The sequence below is a fragment of the Scyliorhinus canicula genome, chromosome 3, assembly GCF_902713615.1.
Source record: "Scyliorhinus canicula chromosome 3, sScyCan1.1, whole genome shotgun sequence".
Classification (NCBI taxonomy): domain Eukaryota; kingdom Metazoa; phylum Chordata; class Chondrichthyes; order Carcharhiniformes; family Scyliorhinidae; genus Scyliorhinus; species Scyliorhinus canicula.
Window position 1 is genome coordinate 34,828,392 of NC_052148.1, and position 20,573 is coordinate 34,848,964.

The following is a 20,573-nucleotide window of genomic DNA, read 5'->3' on the forward strand; positions in this document are numbered from 1 at the left end:
TCCTCGTGATGATTAGAAAAAGGTATAACTGGACAATATGATATTATTTATTAATAATGCCAGATATGTGATCTGTGAGGAGGCCATAGTGCCTGTGAAATGAGTCACCATGACGGGATCAATAATATTTGTCTATTTCATGTTCCTTAAAGCCAAATGTCTGACAATGGCCTGTTGACACATGCAGGTATTCAATGTGGAAGACTACACCATATTGGCACTATTGGTCAGATTATTGTGCTGGAAGTGAGCACTTTTGGAGCATCGAACCTGTTGTGCAGATTTGAGCTTGTCAATGACATTTCCATATAAGGGAGGTGAGAATGACGTGCGGCTGAGCTGGCAGCTGAGTGGTGCTGAGTGTTAGGGGGACACCTGGGCTACTGAGAGAGGGAAGCTGGTTTCACTCTCACAGCAGAACCACCTCCCCTGGTCTTCAGCAAACAGCAACAACATGATCCTTCTCGGATACCTTTGTATTCTAAATTGCTGGATTACAGGCAAGTGCATTTAGAACTGAATTGTCGCATTGTGTGTAAAGGCCAAATTGATATTGTACTGGTATGACTTATTTGAGCGAGATTTGAGCAGGACTCACACAGGGTGAGTGAGAGGCTCGACTAGAATCACACAGCAGAAACGGGGGCCACTCGGCCTATCGTCCCAGTGCCTACTCTCCGAAAGAAACACCCCATTAGTCCCATCCCGCTGTTCACTCTCACTAGTCCTGTAAATGTTTGCCTTGAAGTATTTTTGTAAAAGTATTTTGGAAGTGAATATGTATCCGCTTAACATGTTAAAATTAGCAGATTTTTAAAAAAAATCAACATATGCATTTATGTTACCAGGTGCCCATCCACTGACGGTCTTAGTCCAGACTCCAAGCGAAATACTGGCGGCCAAAGGCGAGGAGATCAGACTATCCTGTAATGTGAAAGGAACCAATCTGAACGATGTGTACTGGTACAAGATCGATCGCTCTTCCACAGCGCATTTTGTGAAGTCGGCCAGCGTCATGAATAGCCAGGTCCAGGGAACTGGAATAACTGAACGGTTTCAGTTGGATCGAAAAAACTTTCAACAGTCCTTCAGTTTAACCATACGAGACTTGCGCCTCGCCGACAATGGGACCTATTACTGCCTAATGAGCCAGTCCCAGAAAATGTCTTGGGGAGCTGGAAGTGTGGTGACCGTCGGTAAGGAGATCTCGTGTTTGGACATTGTAAACTGGGCCATTACCAACATAAGCAGACTAATTTGCAAAGATTGCATGCCAGGCAGCATCAGTGGAGAGAAACAGATTTTAGACTGATTGTCTTCCACCAGAACTTGAGAAAATAAATGTCAGGGGGCAGATTCAGCCGTCAGAGAAAGGGTGAGATTGTGAGTTCAGATAACCCAGGTTTGGAAATATTTGATCTGGGCAATTTCCATTTGCCAAAAAAAGTATATATTATTTATTAAACATTTCCAGAACCCTTTTTTCCAGACTATACCGGTTTCCCCTAATGTTTTGTGATCCACGTTTAGGAAGGTTGTTTTTTTAAAATCAATATTGTCCTATTTGCTGGCAATGTATTCTTCCAGAAATCCACGGTGATCATCCATCTCAAGCCTAACCAAGTCAGAATGTGATTTGTAACAAATTAGTGATATATTTCGGTCTGGTATACACTGATCCGCGGTGCCATTTGTAGATTGCTCGCTGTTTATTGTCGGGAGGTGTTTTTGGATATCAGACAGACGAGAAAGGGATACTCACCAAACTCTTGTTCATTTCAGTTCCAGAGAGACAGAAAGTGACTTCGCCGCCGCCTCCTCCGACTACAAGACGCCGAATCAACCGTTATAAGTACCCGGACATCAGTCGCAAGAAGAAAGGGGGTGGCAATGGTAAGAGAAATCGCAACAAAAACAAAAAAATGCTGGACAATCTCAACGGGTCTGACAGCGTCTGTGGAGAGAGAAATAGCAAACTGCCTTAAGCTGGTGCCAAAGAGCAACTGGGCCTGTCTCTCCAGGAAATGTGATATCAGGGTTGGTTTACATTTACCTTCCAAAGGGCTACTGATATCCTGGCTTCAAACGTCCCAATTCTAACCACAACCTCGCAATCTGAATCTGCCTCAGTTTACCCCTCCAGTTTTCTGATGAAAGCTGAGTTAACCCTCTTCCCCTTCACTCACACTGCCCGCCTCGCTGAACGTCTCCAGCATTTTCCATTTTTAATTTTTGAACGTTTGTTTCTTTTCGTGTTGTTGGAAACGACCTGCTGGGCTTGTTTGGGTAGCCAGCCCACGTCAGGCCCTGCAGAAGTTTATTGAAGTGCATTCGGAGTTATTCGGCTTGTATCCAATCCCCGCACAAGCCGGTGAGGTGCCCGGGCAGTTTCTAACATCATGAAAGGTTTGCATGTCTGTACACCATGTGAATGAGGGCCGGTTTAGCTCAGTTGGCGGGACAGCTGGTTCCTGAAGCAGGCTGAGTTTATTCATGGAGGCCCTGCCTTCCCAACCTTGCCCCTCGGCTGAGGTGTGGTGATCCTCAGATTAAATCACCACTTGTCAGCTCTCCCCATCAAAGGGGAAAGCAGCCTATGGTCATCTGGTTCTATGGTGACATATTTTTAACCAAATGAGAGAGGTTCTCATTTCAGCTGGACACTGATCTTCTAGGGAAATGTTATTGATCGGAGCTCTTTAGGAAATATCCCAATAGATTAGATTTAAATTTATTGTCATGTGTACCAAGGTACAGTGAAAAGTATTGATCTGCGTACAGTCCAGACAGATGGTTCCATCTATGAAAAACATAGGACATATGATAAATACACAATGTAAATACATAGACACAGGCATAGTGTGCGCATACGGAGTATAGTGCTACAATAGTAGAGGAGATGTGTATAATACACACCAACATAATGGTTGGGAGCAGGATTCGGCCTAATATTGAGTTGTGTTTATTGAAAATGGTTTCCCAGTATTTCCTGCCATTCACAGCCCATTCATTTATTTCTGACCTTTTAAGAATTCCGGATTTTAATCGCTCCGCCATTAGTGGCTTCCCAGGTCATAAGAACATAATAAATAAGAGCAGGAGGAGGCCGTTCAGCCCTTCTGGCCCACTTCACCACACAATGATATCATGACTAATCTTCCACAACATTTTCCTGCACTATTCCCGTATCACAATTTTTTTTTAGAAACCTATAGTTCTTGTACATACTCAATCGCTGGCCCTTCACAACCCTCGGAGGCAGAGAATTCCAAAGATTTATCACCTTCTTTGTGACGGAATTCCTCCTCATTTCAGTCCTAAATGCCTCGCCCCTTATTCTGAGACTGCGTTCCTGGTTCTAGACCCTCCTCACAGGAGGGAACATCCTTCCTGCATCTACCCTGTTGTCCGAATGAAATCACCTCTCACTCTTCTGATCTCCAGAGGATAAAGGCCCAATCTATTTAATCTTTCCTCATAGGACAATCTCTCCATCCCAGGAATTAGCTCAGCGAGCCTTCTCTGGAACTCCTTCCCTAAATCTTTGCGCCTCTCAAAACCACTCTCTGCTTCATTAAAACACATGATCAAGCGGATCACCTCTGCCAATATCTTCTATTGTGAATGGGTGTTAAATGTTGTTTAATACTCTACATTTAATACTCGATTCTACATTAGAGAGACTAAATGCAGATTGGGTAACCAGTTTGCAGAACACATTCGATCAGTGCTTCAGGTGCACCTCCTTCAATCTGGTCTGTTGCATTCTCTGCTCCCGGTGCGGTCTACTCTAATTTGGAGAGACCAAAAGCAGACAGGATGTACACCTTGGTTCATCAGCAAGCAGGACCCAGACCTTCCTGTCACTTGATCCATTTCAGCTCACCGTCCCGGTCTCCCATCCACATGTCCGTTCTTGGCCTGCTGCAATGTTCCAGTGAAACCCAGCGCTAATGAGGAACACACCTCATCTTCTAATTAGGCACATTACAGCCTTCCAGACTTAACATTGAGTTCAGACTCTGAACTCTCTCCTCCACCTTTACCCCATTTTGAATTCTATCAATTTATTTCCATATCTTCCATTGATCTGTTTTTCCCTCACCATTGTCTCCTCTCCCCCACCCCACTTGGGCCATCTATTTGTTCCCTGTTCCTAGTTGCCTTTTGACATATTGCTTACCTCTGTTCTGCCAATCACACATTCTAATCTCTCTATGTGCCACTATCAGCACCCTCCTTAGCCATAATCACCCACATTTACATTGACTTTGTCTTTCTGTCCATGACATTTTTGTCAATCTCCACCTATCGCTGACCCCTATCCAGCCCCACCGCTCCATACATCCCACCCCCTCCTCACTACAATATAAATCTGATTCTATTCCCAGTTCACTGTAGCTTTGACAAAGAGTCATCCAAGTTCGAAACGTTCAATCCCTTCTCTCTCCACAGATGCTGTCAGACCTGCTGAGAATGTCCAGTGGTTTCTGTTTTTGTTCTCTAATACTGCTTCACGAATCCTCTTGGGAATTTGAGCACCTTAAAGGCACTATTTAAATGCAAGTAGTTGCTCTTTATTCTCGTTGGACTTGACAGCAGTGGGATAAATGTAGAAAGTGTTTCACGGTTTTGAATTACAGTGTGAGCGTTTTTAACCTGTTACCTCCGATTTTTAATCCAGTGAATGGTCGCGGGTTTGCAAGGAAGCTGATACAAGGTCCGTGCTAAATGCCAGGGACGATCCCGTGTCTCTGTTGTTGAGGCAGTTGGACGGGGGCATTTTGCTCGGTTGAATGAGATTCCTGATGCATCTTGGTGTGCAACATCAACCAGCCCTTCAATTTACACGTCAGTTAACCCAGCAGAATACGGCCATTCTGCCCATAACGTCTGTGTTGTCTTTCACTAAAGTAAAACAAAACGTATCCTCTTAGCTTTAGGGTTTCCTTCACATTAATGCTGAAGGATCCATTGTCCCCTTAAAAAGTGCAGTCCATCGTTCACAACTTCAGACATGGATGGCCACGTGCAGAATTCCCCCGTAGGCCGTCCAATTTTGCACTGCATGTCATTCCTTTAAAAATGCATCACTGTCAAACCAATCGCTAGATTTAAATGTTCATTGCATCGGATGCAGTGGCAGAATGAGCAAGGACTGTGACAACCATCCTGATGAACTCAAACAGAAAGCGTGGGCCAGGGTGTGTCTGTGTGGGGAGCGGGGTGACTATTGGCTAGAAGCCAGTCAGAATTTATTTTCACTTGTGTGGAATGAAACTACCACCCTGGTGATCCCCTGAATCCAGATCTGGCAATTTCGTCTGGACTGCTTATCCTGGAAGTTAAAATCAGCCTGAGACACCATTGTTCCTTAGATTCGAGATTTTTCCAGAATTGTTTTTAAACAGTGAATCTCTTATCAAAATTTCCAAAGAGTAATCATTGACACTCACATGGATAGGATGTGTATGGAGGGGTACGGCACAAGGAAGTGCTGAAGGTTTTGGCAAAGGTTGGTATCATTACCGGAACAGGGTTGAAGGGCCGAAGGGCCTGTTCCTGTGATGTTTGTTCTTTGACACAAAGCTGGGGTGGGGGGTGAGGAGGGGGATGTGGTGAGGAGAGGGATGTGGGGCGGAGGGAAGAATCCACACCATCACTGACTCCCACAGGCTGCAGGCTGAGTTCATGCACAGCGGGTTAGTCAGTGGCTGGAACTCCATCAGCAGCACGAGCTGCCGAGTCTCTGGAAGATTACTGTGTCTATTTCAGATTCTGGGACATCAGTTTAATAAAATGCAGAAATCATGTCTTGGGTCACGTGCTCTATCTACAAAGCAGGAACTCTCCAAACAGGGTGAGCAGCCTTGGCACGGTGCTTCAAACCCCACTGCAGAATCTGAGCACTTTGTGCAGTGCAGTGCTGTGCACTAAGGAGGGGGTACCACACTGCCGGAGGTGCTGTGCTTTGGGATGAGGCGGGTTCCGCTTCCCTATAGTGTGTATTTTAAACATCCCAATACGCCCTTAGAAGGTCGTGGGAGATCTCGCCGGCATTGTGGACAATATTTATCCCTCAGCCAACTCATAAAACGGATGATGTGGTCTGGTATTTCATTGCTGTTTGTGGAACCTTGCTGGGCACATTGCAACTGCGACTTCGCAACATTACAATAGGTGGCCACGTTTTGAAAGTACTTAATTCGCTGTAAAAAAAAAGTTGGGATGTGCTGAAGTCGTAGTTTCTTTATTTTATTCTATGTAACTTGTTTACATTTACTTTCTGACAGTCAACAGCACCATACATGTCAGTCAACGTTACCATACAGCTCAGCCAACAGCACCATACATGTCAGTCAACAGCACCACATGTATCAGTCAACAGCACCATACAGGACAGCCAAAGGCAACATACAGCCATACATGACCAAATATTACAGTAAACACGACCATACAGCAGAGTTAACGGCACCATATATTCTATGATTCTGCACATGACCATCATCATGAACAAACATCAATGTTAACGGGACTATACATGATGGTCAGACATGACAACAGGACCACACATGACAGTCAAAATGAACACACATGACAGTCAATAGAACCAAACATGATAGTTAATGGCACCATACATGACTGTCAACATGACCATATATGTCAATGAAACCATACATGACAGCTTCTACAGATAAAGTTACAGACCATCTAGGTCCATGGGATATTGGCTTAACCTTTTTTTAAATTAATTTACGGGATGTGGGCATTGCTGGTTAGGCCAGCATTTATTGCCCATCCCTAGTTGCCCTTCAGAAGGTGGTGGTGAAGTTGCATTATTGAACTGCTGCAGACCTTCAGATGTAGGTACATCCACTATGCAATTAGGGAGAGAGTTCCAGGATTTTGCCCCAGCGACAGTGAAGGAATGACTATATACTTCCAAGTTGGGATAGTGAGTGACTTGGAGGGAAACCTCCAGGTGGTGGGGTTTCCAGGTATCTGCTGCCCTTGTCCTTCTAGATGGTAGTGGTCGTGGGTTTGGAAGGTGCTGCCTAAGGAACCTTGGTGAGTTCCTGCAGTGCATCTTGAGAAATTGGAAAGCACAAGATTAAGCCACAACCTAATACTGTCAGTGGCTTGTGCTCCGACAGATAGAGGTCAGAGAGGAGATGGTATGAGGAAGGAATAATTAATGAAGTCTGTATTTGTGGGAGCTAGTAACAGATGAAAACATAATAGTTTGATTTGAGGGGGTTAGTGGCTGAGATGAATTAATGTTGGGATTCAAGGAAGTTAGTGACTGAGAGGAATTAATGTTTGAAGTTGAGGAGGTTAGTGACTGAGAGAATTAATGTGTGGATTTGTGGACGTTAGTGACTGAGGAATTAATGTTTGGATTTGAGGAGGCTAGTGACACAGATTTGTAGTCAATCTGTGGAACACATTGCTGCAGAAGGCTGTGGAGGACAGGTCACTGAGAACCTTTAAGACAGAGTTAGATATGTTCCTCATTTTTTTTTTTTTTTATAAATGTTTTTATTCAGTTTTCGTATTTTATATTGAACAAATTACAAATTGTTAGGAGAGAGAAACAAAAAAAAAAAAACAAACAAACAAAAACAAACACGCAAAAATTAACATACATATTTACAGGTAAGCATCTTCGTAGTAGTAACTGCGCCCCCCCCCCCCCCCTCAACATGTTTATTTAGCTTGGTTTTGGGCCTTAGCTAGCCATCGAACCCCCGTAACGAACCTGTAGCCCCCCCCTCCTCCCGCTACCTTCCCCCGACTATTCTTCCTCTTGTACATTGGCCACAAATAGGTCCCGGAACAGTTGCATGAATGGCTCCCACGTTCTGTGGAAGCCGTCGTCCGACCCTCGGATGGCAAATTTGATTTTCTCCATTTGGAGAGATTCCGAGAGGTCGGACAGCCAGTCCGCAGCTCTGGGCGGTGCTGCTGACCGCCAGCCAAACAGGATTCTACGGCGGGCGATCAGGGAGGCAAAGGCAAGGGCATCCGCCCTCCTCCCCAGGAATAGATCTGGCTGTTCTGAAACCCCGAAGACCGCCACTATCGGGCATGGCTCCACCCTCACTCCCACCACTTTGGACATTACCTCGAAGAAGGCTGTCCAGTACTCCACGAGTCTGGGGCAAGACCAGAACATGTGGGCGTGGTTGGCCGGGCCTCTTTGGCACCGTTCACATCTGTCTTCCACCTCCGGGAAGAACCTACTCATACGGGTTCTTGTTAAGTGGGCTCTATGTACCACTTTTAGTTGCGTCAGGCTGAGCCTTGCGCACGTGGAGGTGGAGTTGACCCTATGCAGTGCTTCGCTCCAGAGTCCCCACCCGATCTCCATCCCCAGGTCGTCCTCCCATTTCCTCCTTGTTGCGTCCAGTACGGTGTCGTCCCTATCTACCAGTCGGTCATACATGTCACTACAGTTCCCTTTCTATGTTCCTCATTTTTAAAGGGATAAGGCATTATGGGGAGAAGACAGGAGAATGGGGCTGAAAAACATATTAGCCATGATGAAATAGCCAAGAAACTCCGATGGGCTGAACGGCCTAATTCTGTGTCTATATCTTTTTGCCTTATTGTCTTGTCATTTAAGGAGGCTAGTGCTTGAGTGAATTATTGTTTGGATTTGAGGCGGTTTGAGCGGAATTAATTGTTGTATGTGAGAAGGTGAGTGACTGAGAGGAATTAATGTTTGCATTTGAGGAGGTTAATGACTGAGCGGAATTAATGTTTGGATTTGAGAAGATTAGTGACTGAGATTAATTAATGTTTGGATTTGAGAAGTTCAGTGACTGAGATGAATTAATGTTTGGATTTGAGAAGTTCAGTGACTGAGATGAATTAATGTTTGGATTTGAGGAGGTTAATGACAGAGGAATTAATGTTTGGATTTGAGGAGGTTAATGACTGAGGAATAATGTTTGGATTTGAGGAGGTTAGTGACTGAGAAGAATTAATGTTTGGATTTGAGGAGGTTAGTGACTGAGAGGAATTAATGTTTGTACTTTGTGGGCAGCACGGTAGCACAGTGGTTAACACAGTTGCTTCACAGCTTCGGGGTTCCAGGTTCAATTCCTTGGGTCACTGTGTGCGGAATCTGCACGTTCTCCACGTGTGTGCGTGGGTTTCCTCCGGGTGCTCTGGTTTCCTCCCACAGTCCAGTTTGGATCCTGGATCTAAGGAAGGATGTGTTGGCCTTGGAGGGAGTCCAGAGAAGGTTCACAAGAATTATGCTGGGAATGAGCGGCTTGTCATATCAGAAGCGGTTGAGAACATTTTTGGCTGTAGCCAACAGAGTTTAGAAGGATGAGGGGTTTCCGCAATGAAACTTACAGAATACTGAGAGGCCGAGATAGAATTGACGTGGAGAAGATGTTTCCACATCGTAGGAGAGGCTAGAACTCAAAGGCATAACCTCAGGCTGGAATGATGTTCATTTAAACCTGAGATATGGAGGTATTTCCTCAGCTAGGGGCTAGTCAATCTGTGGAACACATTGCTGCAGAAGGCTGTGGAGCACAGGTCACTGAGAATCTTCAAGACAGAGATAGATATGTTCCTCATTAATAAGGGGATCAGAGGTTACGGGGAGAAGGCAGGAGAATGGGGGTGAGAAACATATTAGCCATGATCAAATAGCAGAGATGGCCCAATGGTCTGAATGGCCTAATTCTGTGTCTCTTTCTTTTGGTCTTATTCTCTTATGATTTGAGGAGATGAAAGATTGACTGGAATTATGTTTTGAATTTGAGGCAGTTTGAGCAGAATTAATTTTTGTATGTGAGAAGGTGAGTGACTGAGAGGAATTAAATGTTTGAATTTGAGGGGATCAGTGACTGAGTGGGATTAATGTTTGGATTTGAGGAGAATAGTGACTGAGAGGAATTAATGTTTGGATTTGAGGAGGTTAGTGACTGAGAGGAACTAATGTTTGGATTTGAGGAGTATTGTAACTGAGTAGAATTAATGTTTGGATTTGAGGAGGACAGTGACTGAGGAATTAATGTTTGGATTTGAGGAGGTTAGTTACTGAGGAATTAATATTTGGATTTGAGGAGGTTAGTGACTGAGAGGAATTAATGTTTATTTGAGGAGTACAGTGACTGAGTGGAATAAATGTTTGGACTTGAGGAGAATAGTGACTGAGAGAATTAATGTTTGGATTTGAGGAGGATAGTGACTGAGAGGAATTAATGTTTGGATTTGAGGACGTTAGTGACTGAGTGGAATTAATGGTTGGATTTGAAATGAAATGAAAATGAAAATCGCTTATTGTCACAAGTAGGCTTCAAATGAAGTTACTGTGAAAAGCCCCTAGTCGCCACATTCCGGCGCCTGTTTGGGGAGGCTGGTACAGGAATTGAACCGTGCTGCTGGCCTGCCTTGGTCTGCTTTCAAAGCCAGCTCTTTAGCCCTCTGCTAAACAGCCCCTTTGAGGACGTTAGTGATTGAGAGCATTAAAAAAAAAAAAATTTAGAGTACCCAATTCGTTTTTCCAATTAAGAGGTAATTTAGTGTAGCCAATCCACCTACCCTGCACATCTTTGGGTTGTGAGGCGAAACCCACACACACACGGGGAGAATGTGTAAACTCCACATGGACAGTGACCCAGAGCCGGGATTGAACCTGGGACCTGAGCACCGTGAGGGTGCAGTGCTACCACTGAGCCACCGTGCTGCCCCTGACTGAGAGAATTGATGTTTGAATTTGAGGAGGTTAGTGACTGAGAGAATTGATGTTTGGATTTGAGGTTTGTCATTCAGAGCAATTAATCTTTGGATTTGAGGAAGTTGGTGACTGATAGAATTACTGTTTTGATTTGATTTCATTTCAAGATGGCTAGAATACCAGAGCAAGAATGTACTGCTGAGACTGTTTAAGGCTCTGATCACACCCCATTTGGAATATTGTGAGCAGTTTGGACCCCGGATCTAAGGAAGGATGTCTTGGCCTTGAAGGGAGTCCAGAGGAGGTTTACAAGAATTATACCAGGAATGAGGGGCTTGTCATATGAGAAGCGGTTGAGAACTTTGGGTCTGTACGCAATGGAGTTTAGAAGATTGAGGGGTTTTCTCATTGAAACTTACAGAATACTGAGTGACGGAGATAGAATTGACGTGGAGAAGTTGTTTCCACATCATAGGAGAGGTTAGAACTCGAAGGCACAACCTCAGAACGAATGACGTTTATTTAAACCTGAGATGTGGAGGTATTTCCTCAGCTAGGGGGTAGTCAATCTGCGGAACTCATTGCTGCAGAAGGCTATAGAGGACAAGTCACTGAGAATCTTCAAGACAGAGATAGATATGTTCCTCATTAATAAGGAGATTGGGGTTATGGGGAGAAGGCAGGAGAATGGGGGTGAGAAACATATCAGCCTTGATCAAATAGCAGAGAAGGCCCGATTGGATGAATGGTCGAATTCTGCTTCTTCTATATCTTTTGGTCCTATTGTCTTATTATTTGAGGAGGCTAGTGATTGAGTGGAATTCATCTTTGGTTTTGAGGAGTTTTGAACGGAATTAATTTTTGTAAGTGAGAAGGTGAGTGACTGAGAGGATTTAATGCTTGGATTTGAGGGGATCAGTGACTGAGTGGCATTAATGTTTGGATTTGAGGAGGTTAGTGACTGAGAGGAATTAATGTTGGATTTGAGGAGGTTAGTGGCTGAGACAATTAATGTTTGGATTTCAGAAGCTTTATTGACTGAGAGGAATTAATGTTTGGATTTGAGGAGATTAGTGACTGAGAGGAATGAATGTTTGGATTTGAGGAGGTTAGTGACTGAGAGAATTAATGTTTGGATTTGAGGAGATTAGTGACTGAGAGAATTAATGTTTGGATTCGAGGAGGTTAGTGACTGAGAGAATTAATTTTGGATTTGGGGAGGTTAATGACTGAGACAATTAATGTTTGGATTTGTGAAGGTTTAATGACTGAGAGGAATTAATGTTTGGATTTGAGGAGGTTAGTGAATGATTCGAATTAAGTTTGGATTTGAAGAGGTTAGTGACGGAGTGGAATTAATGTTTGGATTGAGGAGGTTAATGACTGAGAGAAATTAATGTTTGGATTGAGGAGGTTAGTGACTGAGTGGAATTAATGTTTGGATTGAGGAGGTTAGTGACTGAGGAATTAATGTTTGTATTTGAGGAGGTTAGTGACTGAGTGGAATTAATGTTTGGCTTGAGGAGGTTAGTGACTGAGTGGAATTAATGTTTGGATTGAGGAGGTTAGTGACTGAGTGGAATTAATGTTTGGGAGCGGCCAGAATCTGCGTTTTCTTATGTTTCTAGTGGATATATTTCGCACCAATACCCAGATTCAATTTTAAAAAACAATTAACTTAAGACTCTCATTGTTGTTGACAACGCCTTTTAAGTCATTTCAGTTCAAAGGAATTCAGTTTTTAAATGAGATATTCCAGTAATTTAAAATTGCTGACAAGATTAGTTTCAACAAGAGCTCCCCGGCTGGGAAGCTGCATGTGGAGTGTCAGGGCGCTGGATCACAGTCTGCTTTAACATTGGAATGGCACAGTTGGTCATATCTGAAAGCAGTGGTGTAAACGTTAACGGGTACTGCGCGCCCGGCTAAATCATGCTGGGCTGTAACAGAATTCTCCCCCACAGTCCTGGGAAAGAGGCATGTTGACTCAGCCGATCACCCCCTGACGACTAAGTGCACGCTGTTATACTGTGCCCAAAGGCAACAACTTTCTCACTCGGAGTTCGCAATCCTCTTTTCCAACAGAAATGGGATCACCGCTGTTATGTGGGGAATGTTTGTTTCATGTTATTTTGTCCTGTTGCATGTCTAGCCGTGCCCTGTGTATCGGTATGTCCATTACTTTGTGTTGCGTTGACCAAAGATCACTGATGTGTTGTAACTGTTCTTCCAGGATACATGTGCAACTGGGCTATCTGGGGGTCATTGGTTGCCTGCAACCTCCTGTTGCTGATTTCCATCGTGGCCATTGTCATCCACCGTAGGAAGAGGAGTAAGTCCTGATATTAGTTCCTAATGTATGTTAAAATCGGCATTGATAAATTTCATTTATCATCGCAGTATATATTTACTCGCCATTCCCCTGTTTCTCCTCGCTTTCTAGGTTCCCGGAGGAGATGTCCCCATCAGTTTCAGAAAAGGTAAAGGCTAATTTTGCACAGCTTTCTGGGAGGGGCATGGGTGAGATGGTGCCTCTGATCAAATGTGCAATTAATGTGGCATCGCTTCAGTTGCACCTACTGACAGATTTCTGCCCTTTAACCCGAGGACAATTGGAGAGAGAGTCTCCTCCTCTATTGTCCCCAGTTCAGTCTGGGGTTGTGTTGATATCAATGGACGTTAAATGGAGAGAATCTCCTCCTACATGGGGCTCTTTTACTTCGCAACATGGACTTAATTAGACAGGGTGACCACTGCTCAACATATCCACCAATACTCCCAAATAATCGGTGGCACCTTTTTTGGTTGGGGAGGGATGGGGTCGGTTGGCCAAGGGAACTTATGTTTAACAATTGCATAGAAGGGTGAAGAAGGTAAACCAAGTCAATACGTTCAGTAGGTCAAGGTCCACTCAACAGACATACACAATGACACCAGGTCAAACCACTGTGCCCGTCTATAGGTTTGTCCAGGTCTGTCTTCACCCAACACTGGCTCCCTCCTACTAGAAACTAACCCAACCAGTTAATTACTTTCAAGTATTTTCACTGTTGTGCTAAGAACTGTGATAATCAATTTGTCGGAAAGTTGAGCGTGACATTGACTAGATAGTCTGGTCCAGGGATAAATATTTAACCAGGACACCTTTGAACCACAGAATGGTGAGATTGAAGGTTTTCTCAGGATCTTGAGCACTAGAGAGGTCTTGATGCGAGCAGTACTGACAGTGTCCTCCATTGCATGTTCAACCGTGTTCTAGTGGACCCCATGACACAAATTTCAAGAGGAACTGGGAAATCTTCACCTGTCATGTGAGAGTACCTTTAAGAAATGGGTGTTTAAGAAATGGATGTTTATAAAAATATCTGTAGTGGATGTACCTTTAAGAAATGGGTGTTGTGCATTTGTATAGCACCGTTCATGATCCCAGCTCATTCCAAACGCTTTGCAGCCAGTGTAGTATTTTTAGTCATTGTTGTACAGGTCTTGAGCTGCTACCCACTGCCCCAGTTTCAAGTCTCACTTCAGGACTTGATGGCCATGGAAAGAATAACAAAATTTGGGGGCAGTCCTGTGAGAGGAGAACCCTGTAGCAATTTTTCACACAAATGGCATTAGAAATGTGGAACTCTTTAATGCTCCCACAAGGCTGGGGAGGCAGGGTCAACTGGGATTTTCAAGTCTGAAATTGAGAGATTTTCAATAGAACTGAGAAATAGAGCTACGGTACAGATCAGCCCTGGTCTAACTGAATGACAGAACAAACTCAAGTGTTTGAATGGCTTGCCTTTATTCTTCCATTTCTTGGGCAGAAATGCAGTATTGACAAGATGGCCACCATTCAAATCTAAATAATACGTATTGCCTAAATAATTAAAGATATCCTTAAGATTCGCTTCTTTTATCTTTGGGAATTGGCATAAACATTTCAGAACATTTCTCGTGAGTTTGGTGGAGTCCCAGATTCAACAAATTGTGTTTGATGATTAGGAAAAAAAACATAGGGTTGCTGAACGAAATGGCTGTTTCTCAGAGTAGGTATAAATGTGGTATTTTTGAGTAGGCAGGCTGTGGTCAGCAGAGTGCTATATAGATCAGAATTGAGGTCTCACCTGTTTACAATCGATATTCATTTAGACAGAGAGTAATGTATCTAAGTTTGCTGATGATACAAAGCTGTGTGGGAATACAAGCTATAAGGAAGGCACACAGCAAGGCTGCTAAAAGATTTGGATAGTTTAGTGAATGGGCAACAAGATGGGGGAGGTGGAGTATCATGTGAGGTTATTCATTTTGCTGGTAAGAATAGAAAAGCGGAATATTTTTTAAATGCCGTGAAACTTTTAAGTGTTGATGTTCAGAGGAACTGACAGGGTGCGCTCATGCAAGGAACACAGACGTTAGAGTGCAGATGCAGCAAGCATTTAGGTGGGCAGATGGTATGTTGGCCTTTATTGCGAGGGGACTGATCATAATAAAATTAAATACACATAACCATTATATTATGGTCAAGGGTAAAAAGGACACCTCAGTAACTAATTAAATGTGATATGAAATAAAGCAGCTCTTAGATCAGAAATAGAATAATCCGCTCAAACTGCCAAAAAGATACAGAACATTTTTAGCTCAAAATTCTAATGTTATTTCTATTCTTGATTGCCCTTCTTTTAAAATTTCATTCTGTTTTTCCCCTATTCTCTTTTCAACTATTTCTATTTTGCCTTTCTTTTTACCATGACAAGGACCTGACAGTTAAAACAGTTGCTTTCTGAGTAGCTGCAATTGTTTTTCCATTAACTGATTCTGCTGTAAAGGAGTCAGTGATAAGACACAAGCTTTCAAAAAAAAGGTATAATCCACTGACAGAGTGCAGAGCTGCACTATCAAAGCATTGCTCACTTTTTTCTTTGTACCCACCTATTGGGCTCCATTTTCTCACATTACAGTCACTTCAAAAGTGTAATTAATTGTAAAGGATCACCTCAAGATGTTCTGAAATGGTGCTCTGTAAATACGACTGTTATATATTTTTCCACCTTAAAGGAGCTAGATACTTTGAAAAAGTTGGTTTCCAGTTTGCTGATTTCTGACTTTGGAAGGCCAATTGTTGATGTACACTGCAAAACTAATTATCACATGTTGGGACAAAGTTTGACACATTATATACTTTAGTGGTCTCACTCGATGGGTTACCTCAACCACGGGACAGGCACATTGTACAGGTTAACACACCCAAGGCACTGTACGGGCTCAAATAAAGCAGACTTTATAGAAGTTTAAATAAAAATCAGCCACCACCATATCTGGTCCTCTAACACGCTTGCCTAAGTTAGTTTTGTGTAATGTTTTATACAATACTTTGATCTAATTTCTAAGCCTTTTAGGGTCAGGAACACATGGTATGGTGATTTTTGGTTGACTGGTGATTGGACGCATGTCACACTTTTTGGGCAATTGTCAAGCTTTGCATAATCTTCCTTAATTGCATTATTTTCCTTAATTGAGTAAAATAGTGAGTTGGAATTGAGCACAAGGATTTCAGAGCAACTATATTCAGCAACTGCTGAATATTCAGAATGCAGCATTTTAACTGGATACCCACCTGGTTTTTTGAGATAACGAGGGACTTATGAACATTGCCCTCTTGTGACCATGTTCCAAATGCACTGCTCTTTCCACATTTAACTCTGTGTAATGTGCATTGGGTTTGTTAACATTAGAGTTGATGTCAAGTGAAATCAGTTAGTGTTGGTCCCACTTTCTCGAAATGACTCATCATCTCAATATGAAATTGAGAACAAAAATTTAATGGGTGTTGTATAGTTTCCAGCATTGTTTTATCATACTTTGATCTCTCCCTTTGTTAAACGAAGAAGTCAATGTACCAACATTCTACAGAAAGGGAGTCTAGAAACAGGAATTAGAAATTAGGTCAAAATATCATTAAATGCTTTACTGCTCTTCTTCCCACTTAAACCTTAAAACACCACTTTACTGAACCATTGAATATATTCCTTCACTTATTATGTTATTTAAAATAAATATTACCATGCCTAATAGTAAAGGGATCATGTATGTAAAGTGCTTGTTCTGATTAACTTGTTGATTCCATTATCACATGCATGAGTATTGAAACAAGAAAATACCCTATAAACTGAAAAATATTTTGACTAATATGAAGAACTGGAAAACATTACTTTTGAGAATTCCTCTCTACATAAAAAAGTAAGTGCTATAGAGACATAACAATTACTCAGACTGAAACCCAATAAGGTTGCAGTAACAAACCACAGGCTCTACTCATTGAATTCTCTGTTTCCAAACTCTCTGGGCGTGGATATTGGAAATGACATGTTTTTCAGTACACCAAAGAAGACTATCAAGGCTATATTTCTGCTGTGGAAAGGCAGATAAATGATGCAGTGAAGCAGATAATTGCTGCTTATATACTCTTTAACTATGTTCTCAAGACATTCCAAATCACTTTGCCATCTACAAATTTGTTGTGAAACCATACTTATAAAAAATGACTATGAATTTACTAGCTGGAAATCGTTAATTGATTTTTTTTTAAACTAAAGCCACATGCCAATTCCTTGAAATCATTGTCAAAGATGGCTGTCCATTTGAATCACTATGCCATCTACCTTACTAAAACATTGACATGGAGACAATCTGCCTGATTGTCTCTTTTATGGTCACAACATGCAAACACTATCAAACCTCGTTGCAGTCAAACATAAAGTGGGAAAAGAAGGGAGACATCCTACTCCTCTGCACCTGGAGTTACTTTTTAAATCGCCCAAGATTGGTACTACCTAGTTCAACTCTAGTATATACACTGCAAGTCCATCACATCCGCAGTTTAATTTCTCTGGCCATGCCTTCAGTTGTCTCTGTCCCAAACTCTGAAGTATCCTCCCTACACCTCTCCGCCTCCTCCTTTAAGACATTCCAAACAGCCTGCCTCTTTGACCAAGCTTTAGGTCATCTGACTTAATATCCCCTGTGTGGTCTATGTATAATACTTTGTTTACAATGCTCCTGTGTTAACAAGTTAATCAGGACAAACACTTTATGTACATGATTCCTTTACTATTTGATCTTTTGTTACATTAAAGGCACTATATAAGTATAAGTTGTTAACAAAGCATTTACTATATTACGATTCCACATTTTCTGTCCACATTTATTCCAGATAATTAACACATCAAAAATGTCACAGGACCAACATGCGGAGAAAGGACTGGAATGTTATCACAAATGTTTCTGTGCTTTCTAAGGTTGCAGACGGAACGTTATGATATTGAACTCAGTTTCATCTATGATTCACCTTGTTATATTGTTACTGTTCTTTTTCTTTTGGTTTTTAAAACTGGAATGAAATTTGCACATCCATAAACCACTCCTAGCAGATTTAAAGGCATTCAGGGCGTCAATCTTTGTCTTTCCTAGGAGATGACATGGCCCTGGGAGTGAGTGGGATATGGCAGGGTTAGGAGGGGAGGGGGAGGGAGGAGGTGGGGGGGGGGGGGGGGGGTGCAGTGATGAAGAGGTGTTTAGCCAGGGTGAGTGGGGCAGGCTTGAGGCAGCAGCTGGACTTTTCCCACCTGCGATATGTTCAAAACACTCTTCAGATAAATGTTACAACAATGGATGTAAAATATTTTCTTCCTGCAATGTCTCCCTTGTGTTTACTATGTAGTAATTTTTGCTCCGCTTATTCTGTTATTTGCAGATTGTATCATACAAAAAGTGTAAAATGTTTACTTTGCGATTGAAAAAGCAATAATTTTGAGTTTCTTTTAAATAAATTTTAAAAATAAAATAACTAACACCTGTATTTTATTTTTTAAATATCTAATTTCCAGTTATCTGTTTGGTTGAAAATCTGACTTCTGAGGATTGTGGGGTATAATATTGACCTCGTCATGTTGAATAGAGTCTCACTGCATGCATTGGGTATAATCTAACATTGCAGAGTTGAAATTGATGCAAAACATCTCTACTCAAACTGTGTGCGCAATCACAATAACATTGGCCCCCAAATTGGAGCCATAGGTGAATTAAAATGAAATATGTGTTGCACTGTGTATGGCCATCTCCCCCAAAGGAAATGTCTATGTCAGTATGGCAGTAGCCATTCAAAGGCATCCCTCAACTCTTAAAAGGGTAGCGCATTTTGGCTGCAGGAACTATAACTGATGATTGTGGACAATGCCAGACACAGCAGAAACTACAAAGCCTGTCTCTCCATTTTTTTTGAGGTATGACATTGCACTAAATAGAATATATGGCACAGGGTGGCACAGTTGGACAATGGTTAACCAGGGGTCTGGGTCACTGTCTGCATGGAATTTCTCCCTGTGTCTGCCTGGGTTTCCTCCGGTTGCTCTGGAGTTTCCTCCCACAGTCCAAAGGTGTGGAGGTTAGGTGAATTGGCCAATGCTAAATTGGCCCTTATTATCCGAGGATATGTAGGTTAGGTGGGGTTATGAGGATAGGGCCGGTGAATGGGCCGGTACAGGTGGTGTTCTTTCAGAGGGTCAGTGCAGACTTGATTGGACGAATAGCCTCCTTCTGCACTGTAGAAATGTTATGGTTCTATGGTTCTAAAAGAGGCCATTCGGCCTAACCAGTCTATGCTGGTATTCATGCTCCATTCAGGCCTCCTCCTATCTTTCTCATTTAAATTTATCTTTCTGAACCATTTATTCCCTTCTTCCTTAAACATTTGTCTAGTTTCCCCTTAATTCGTCAAGACTATTCACTTCTACAACTCTCTGCGGTAGTGCGTTCCGCTTTCTTATTTCTTCTGCATTCCCTATTGGATTTCACAGTGACTATCTTATATTGATGGCTTCCAGTTATGCTCTTCTGCACAAGAGGAAACATTTTCTCTGAATCCATTTTGTCAAACCCTTTCATACTTTCATTATATCTTTGATCACCTCTCAACCTTCTTTTTAAAGAGAAAACAGACTCAGGCTGTCAATCCTTTCCTGGTGTGTATACCCATACATTTCACATATCATCTGATTCAATCTTCTCCACTGCCTCTATATCCCTTTTATACTATGACAACCAGAATTACATACAGTACTCTGTGTGGTCTAATCAAGGTCCAATCTAGGTTTAGCTTAACATCCCTACTTCTCAATTCTATCCCTTCTATGCCTTTCCTGATGATTCTTTTATTTCCCCTTTCTTTATTTTTGCCAAGATTATTTTTGATCCATGGATGCTTAATGTGTGTATTTCTTTACGTCAAGCAGTAGAAAGAATGAGGAATTCAAGCAGTTACAACATGGTGCATAGTGCTGCTAGCTTTGAACATCAGAACCCAGACTTTGTGGCACCTGATGATGGGGTGGGACCCGGTTCAATTGGTTGGCTGGTGGCCAATGAATTAGACTAAAGACCGTATTCTGCCCGGTAACAGGTGGTGATTGGATCCTGCCTGAGAAGATGTTTTCCAGAGACCCAAGGAAAGCAGAGTTAAGACCCGGTCACACAGGGAGAAGGATCTGTTCCCTCTTTTCTTTCTCATTCTTTCATCAGAATTGCAGTGAATTGATATATTTCAGAACCTTCAGAGAACCTGAATGAATGAATCTGCAGTGAAACCATTACAGGCTGCAAACAGAGACCTGGATCTGAAAGCTTACTTTGAAGAAAGATTTGCTTAAAGATAACCATCTGAAACAAAGATTATTTTTTCTTTTACTTATTATTTCACCCTTCTCCTCCCCTCTGTGTTTCTCTGACATTTGTGTATGCATGGAGGGTGGAGGAAAGTTGAAGTGGGGGGATTCTGAAATAGATAATAGTTAACTAGTTGTATTTTCTGCATATTTAGTTGTAGTTCTTG

The 20,573-nt window shown here is 42.3% G+C and overlaps 1 gene segment (V, D, J or C); it reads left to right on the forward strand.

The window, feature by feature from the left end:
* The first annotated feature begins 411 nt into the window (after nucleotides 1-411).
* Nucleotides 412-18,152, forward strand: LOC119963694. The segment is given in 6 exon segments: nucleotides 412-500; nucleotides 849-1,196; nucleotides 1,783-1,893; nucleotides 12,936-13,034; nucleotides 13,146-13,182; nucleotides 17,901-18,152. Coding segments are annotated over 6 exon segments (645 nt in total).
* The last annotated feature ends 2,421 nt before the right edge of the window (nucleotides 18,153-20,573 follow it).